This window comes from Populus nigra, chromosome 18, assembly GCF_951802175.1.
Source record: "Populus nigra chromosome 18, ddPopNigr1.1, whole genome shotgun sequence".
Classification (NCBI taxonomy): domain Eukaryota; kingdom Viridiplantae; phylum Streptophyta; class Magnoliopsida; order Malpighiales; family Salicaceae; genus Populus; species Populus nigra.
Genome location: NC_084869.1, coordinates 8674856 through 8680855, shown reverse-complemented (window position 1 = coordinate 8680855; position 6000 = coordinate 8674856). Strand labels below are relative to the sequence as shown.

Below are 6000 nucleotides of genomic sequence, written 5' to 3'. Positions count from 1 at the left end.
CCAATCAACTTATTTTTCATCTAAAAACACTTGAGAAACACCGCACAAACCTCATTAAACCCATTTGTGCCCTTAAAGTAGAAAAATATTGGTTGAAAACCAAAAAACCTAAGCAAGACTACAAAAATTTCCAAACCCTCGATCAAACCCCCGATCTACTTTTTCCTGCAAGATGAGGACTAAAAACCACTAGCATAAAATACTTCTTGTTAAATGTAACTTTTTGACACCAAACTTGTCTATTTGATTATCAGAATCACTACAACCAAATACTTTCTTTATTGTTATTTTTCGGCGAGTCATTCTATCATTCATGAACTGAAAAACAACAAAAATAAATTTTAGGATCAAAATGAAAATTACAAGAATTTAGAATTAAATATATATTATATTTGTGTCTTACATTTCAGTTATTTATCTTCTAATTTTATATATCTACCAAAATTTCAAGACTAATTTCATCCAATTAAGCTAGAGAGAGATTGAATTAAACTTTTTAATTTTCATTTACAAACATCCTCCGGTATCAGACTTGAGAAGGCCGATGAGGTATCAGACTTCCAAACTACAATGAACTCTGGGGGGTGGAACTTTTAAAACAGTTCACGGATTATTGAAAGTTTCAATCATGAAGCAAGCATAGGGTAGATTAAAAAAAGCAACGAGAATCCTTTCTATTTCCGGGGCAATCAAAGGGGATAGAGGGATGCGGTTGTTTTCTCCGTTACCTTGCCGGGTGATACAGCTATTCATAACAACATCGGACTGACCATAGCAACACACAATACATTATTACACAAATCATAGGATTTTCTCAGCTCAGCTGTGGCCTGTGGGACTCCAAAATAAAATAATGAAATGCCTAGGGTTGCAATGCCCTTCACACTGAATGATCAGATTTTATGGCATTTGGAAGATAACAATCAGCACCCTTTTACACGAATGAAAATTCGTTGGCGATAAAGAAAAAAAAAAAAAAGGTTATCTTCCATTGACATCAATTCACAAAAGGGTACTTCAACTCATTTTCCAAAGATGCCACAGTCCAATTCCTTTCAGGTTTAATCAGGCTTATTACAGCAAATCCATCCAGAGGTTGTTTCAGGGTCAAAGACATACATTCAATAGGTTCAAAACACAACATAAACTTCTATCACAAACTGCGACACTGATACGCTGACTTAACTGCGTACCCAACAACAACATAGAACACATTATTCAGTTCAGTTTTGGGTCTGTGAAGAAGTTGTTGATGGATGGCATGATTTCAGGAGACCTGTTGCGCACAAGTTTCCTTAGACCATGCTCAGAATACTTTTCTCCCTCTGAAAAGTTGTCCAAAACTCCAGCAGCTCTGTTCTGCTTCGTTACCCTGTTTTAAAATATCAATAAACAATCAGATTATTTGATTGATAAATTTCCTTAAAAATTAAGGAAAAAAATACATGAAAAATCTTTTTGTTCCCCATAGATTTGATTCCTCCATGGCTACGTTCTCATGTGTCATCATTAAAGCTGGTAGCCACGAAGTATCAAGCGTGCAGGTGCTCGACAGTTTTCCTTTTGACCTTCTCGGATAACGAACTAGACGAGATTGGTAGAGGAGAAGGAAAATTAACAATTCCCAGATATGCCACTACACAGAAAGGGGTGGCTGCTCCACACTCAAGTGGAAGGAATTAAAATGAAAGATTATATTTTTCTTTTAATTTAAGTCTATATAATAAACACAAACCTAAAACATTCCAAGACAATAGAATTGAATACAACTCTGTTAGGGTTATGTAGAGGCAGTTGAAGCAAACACATATTAATCCTGATAATTAGTATAACAAAACAGCATCAAAATCAAATAACAGCTGAAGGCATCAATACCATATAATCTAATCTACAGAAAAAAAGGAGCTAGCAAATACACAAGGAAATGCACACCATTCATCACACACACACACACAGACACACATAGAGATAGATAGAGTGGAGGAGGAGGAGTACCTGACTTCAGGGTTGATGCAGATGTTACGGGCCAACTGAAATCCACAGATCCCAACCGCTACTCCAACAGCAGCGAACAGAGGATACACCTGCATGCATCACAAATACACCAATCAATATGAAAAACACACGAGGATGAGGAGGCACTGTAGCTACAAGAAGCAAAACAAAGTCAACAAGGCACAGAATGATTAGATCTAGCCTAACTACAATACAAAAAGACTGAGGTCTGAATCAAAGAATTAGCTCTTGGCAGGAGTTACGTACCTCAGGCCTCAGCCATCGACTCCCACCCATTCGAACAGAACAACACAAGTCAAGCGAGAGAGAGAGAGAGAGAGACGGCTTTTTCCGATAAGAAAGAGGGCAAGAAAAATACAATTCCTATCAGATTCCCAACAACAACAAGGGGTTTGGTGGTGGTGGTGGTATTTATCTTTCCTCTCTCTCTAGGGCTACTCCTAGTTTGTTTCCTTTTTGTTTTTTTTTTTATTCGCAAGGAGGGCTCTTCCTTCCTCTGATTGGTTAGTTTTGTTTGCCACTCTCTCTCTCTCTTTTTCAATGTTTTTCGGGCAATATTGGCCATTCGGCTAATGACACGTCACTTTACCTGCCATGACAATAGCTATCTTGTCCTTTTCTTATTTTATCAACTGACTAAAAAATAAAAAAATAGACACAAAATATTCTCTCGTTTTTTTCCTTTTTTCCAACTGAACAACAGATTTTCACGCCCACTGTAAAATTGACTACAACTGGACACCAGATTCTTACCGCAATATTGAAAAAGGCTCATCTACTTGCTCTTTTTCTTCTTCTTTTTTTTCAGTTATACAGTTGCGATGATTATAGTTCTTACACCCCTCGGTTTAATTAGGACAAATCTTATAGATTAGATAAGTTAATTATAATTAATTTAAGTTAATTTATTTTTTTATTTTATAAAATAATAAAAATAAAATTATTTTGAATATTTTTTTAAAAAAAATTATAAGTTTTTACCATGTTTTAGATATTTATAAGGTTTATCAGGTTGCAAATCAAACAATGTTTTTGATATGTTCCATCATCCTTCTATTTTTATTGAAACTCAGTTTGGTCTTAACTACAAGTTACGGGTCAACACATCAAGTTGAGTTGAGTTTTAAGAAGTGACAATAATAATAAGGGAAAATCACGCTTAGCTTAACATCATGTAGTTTGGTTTATTTTTTACTTGTCTACTATATTTTAAAAAAATTATAATAAAAGCTAAATGATATGGAGAAATCACTGTAGATCAATAAAGCTTTTACTATGGATTGTAATAGTAGTTTCACTTTTAATTTCTTGTCTTTTCTCGAGCAGATAAACGTTTCTTTGGCTTTCTTCCACAAGGGTTTTCAGGTTTTTTCAATTTCTAAGTACAGTTAAATAATGCTTTTAGCCTAAGAAAAGATTAAAAAAAAAAAGAAGCTTTGCCTTTGGGGGTATTTTGGTATTTTTACATGGATATTTTGTGTGATAAAGAGGCTCATGAGGATGTTTTAGTATTTTCACAATGTATTTGTTATTTTTAATTGAAAAGCTGAATGGGCAACGCCTAGCCATTAAGAAAGAGAGTATGATGCTTTCCGGTGGTCAAATCTGGTCATCCATCATCTAACTGGATGTGCAATCGTGTCCTCTTCCACATGGTGTGGTGCGTGCAGACAGATGATTGTTGGATTGCCGCAATTGATCAATTATTTGTGTTTTTTCTTTTCTTTCTCTCTCATGGCAACTAAAGTGCATACTTATCCTCTTTGTTTGTTATTTGTCAAATTAGACATGTTTGTTATACTCAAGTACCTTAGATCTGGTATAGTTGCAAGACCAAAGCATCTTCGGTCTGGCATAGTTGTTCACGCACCTTGGGTCTGGCATGATTGTTAACCCCATGTCGCTTGGGTCGAGACCCACGTGCTTGGGTCTGGAAACCATGTCAACCCCAAGTGTTTGGGTCAAAAATTTTAAAAATTTTTAAAAGAACGATTGGACTGCAAAAACAAACATTGTCTCATTCAAGTAGGATTTTACATTCATATGTAGTAGAACTTAACTGCAAACTCTTTTTTGTTTGTACAACTTATTTTATAAATTTTATATTCAAAGAGGAAAGAATAGAAAAAAAATATTGAATTCTAAGTGATTTATTTCAAATCTTCAAAAATAAACTTTCTTTTTTTGTATGCATTGTAAATGGAAATATTGATTTTATGTTTGCATCCAAGTGCTGGACAATTTTTTAAATGGTTCATATTTTTTTAAATTTGAGATGTTGTATAATCTAACTATCAAAGTTTGTTAAAATGACAGTTTATTGTACATTATAACTATTAGTATATATGAAAATTTAAAATATATAATCATAAGAGAAATCTTTTAAACTTTTGAATTGATATATTATGTTGTAAGAAAAGAAAATATTGTATATGTAAAACACTTATTGTCCTTTTGACTATCTTAATTTGTGTATTTTTGTAGATGATTTCTTCACTAAAATTAGAGATTAATAAAAACAAATTGAGTGAATTTTAAGGCTGCGTGTGGTTAATGTCCAAAAATAGAAGAAAGAAATATAGAAAAGATAAAAATATATTTGGTTAAAAAGATAAAAATAAAAATAAAAAATAAATATGTTTTTAGAACATTATAAGTGAATTCTTATATTAAAAAAAAAACACATGGATCTGGCATGGTTGCCAAGTTCAAATGCCTAGGTCATGCCAGACTCAAGGCGCCTTGGGTTTGACGTGATTGCTAGACCAAAAGCGTTTGGGTCTGTGCTTGGATCTGGCATAGTTGTCAAATCAACGTTACTTGAGTCTGGCAAAGAGTTGAGTAAAGGTTTAAAAATTAACTTACTTGATTAGGTTTAATAGTACTATTAAAATATTCTCTATACTCTTGATATTTTTTTACATTTAAAAAAAATTAATATTAACCCGCTGCGAAACACATATTTATAATCTAGTTGTAATTTACATTCTAACTTATACTAAATTTTAAAATTTGATAAAAAAAAAAAACTAAATTATCACGGAAAATCAACCAGACTAGTTTATGCATATCTTCTTTTTCTCTAAACATCTTCTCTCCTCTTTTCTCTCTCTACAATAATCACCCTCTCTCATTCCTTTCCCTAAACATGTAATAATCATGTTTCCTTTTCTTTTTACTTCTCTCGCTTTCAAATTTTTCTTTTTGTGATACTTGTTTGGTTTGAACTAATCAATAGACCCCATGGCTTCTTGAATCAAAAGGTTTTTAATTTTTTTTTTTAGCATGATAAGAGAATATGAAAGAAATTAGAGGTTTTGGATTTCTTTTTAGAGAAGTAGAATTCCCCATGGTTTCTTTTTTAGTTTTCTAAGAGTGTGCACAAGATAAAGGTGAATTGCTCTTGCTTGGGTTTTGTATACTCTTTGTGATTTGTTGAAGAATCTATTCATGTGGTGGGATTTCGGTATTGAAATTTAGAATCTGTTTAGGATTGTAGTAATGGTAACAGTTTAAAATATTTTTTATTTAAAAATATATTAAAATAAAATTTTTTTATTTTTAAAAATTATTTTTGATATCAGCATATCAATACGATCTGAAATTATATATAAAAAATTCATTTTAAATAAAAAAAATAAAATATTTTAGAATATAGTTTATACTCTGTCCCAAACACTCCTTTAAAGATCTTGTTCTTCGGTGTCTTCGTGAAAAAACATGAAGAAAATCTGTTCTTGGATGGATAACAAGGATTGAATGAGATTAGAGACTTTGCGAAGTCTGACATGCTGGGATGAAGGGATGGTGTGAGGAGAGAATTATAAGGAAAAAGTATTAATGATCATCATTATTTAGTTAGGTGATTTTTTTTTATTGTTTTTATTCTTTAAATAAATATAATTTACATATTAAAATTTATAAAATCATCACATTTTACATCACGTAAAAAACAATCAATAAAAAAATCAGATTATTTCCATA

The 6000-nt window shown here is 32.1% G+C and overlaps 1 protein-coding gene across 1 annotated transcript; it reads right to left on the bottom strand.

Moving 5' to 3' along the window:
- Positions 1-1001: 1001 nt before the first annotated feature.
- On the bottom strand, positions 1002-2507 carry LOC133678908 (uncharacterized). The gene is made up of 3 exons (XM_062101422.1): positions 2263-2507; positions 1996-2084; positions 1002-1372 (listed from the first exon to the last, which is right to left on the bottom strand). Exons 1-3 carry the CDS (start codon positions 2290-2292, stop codon positions 1219-1221), a joined length of 273 nt encoding a protein of 90 aa, XP_061957406.1. The 5' UTR covers positions 2293-2507; the 3' UTR covers positions 1002-1218.
- Positions 2508-6000: the final 3493 nt, after the last annotated feature.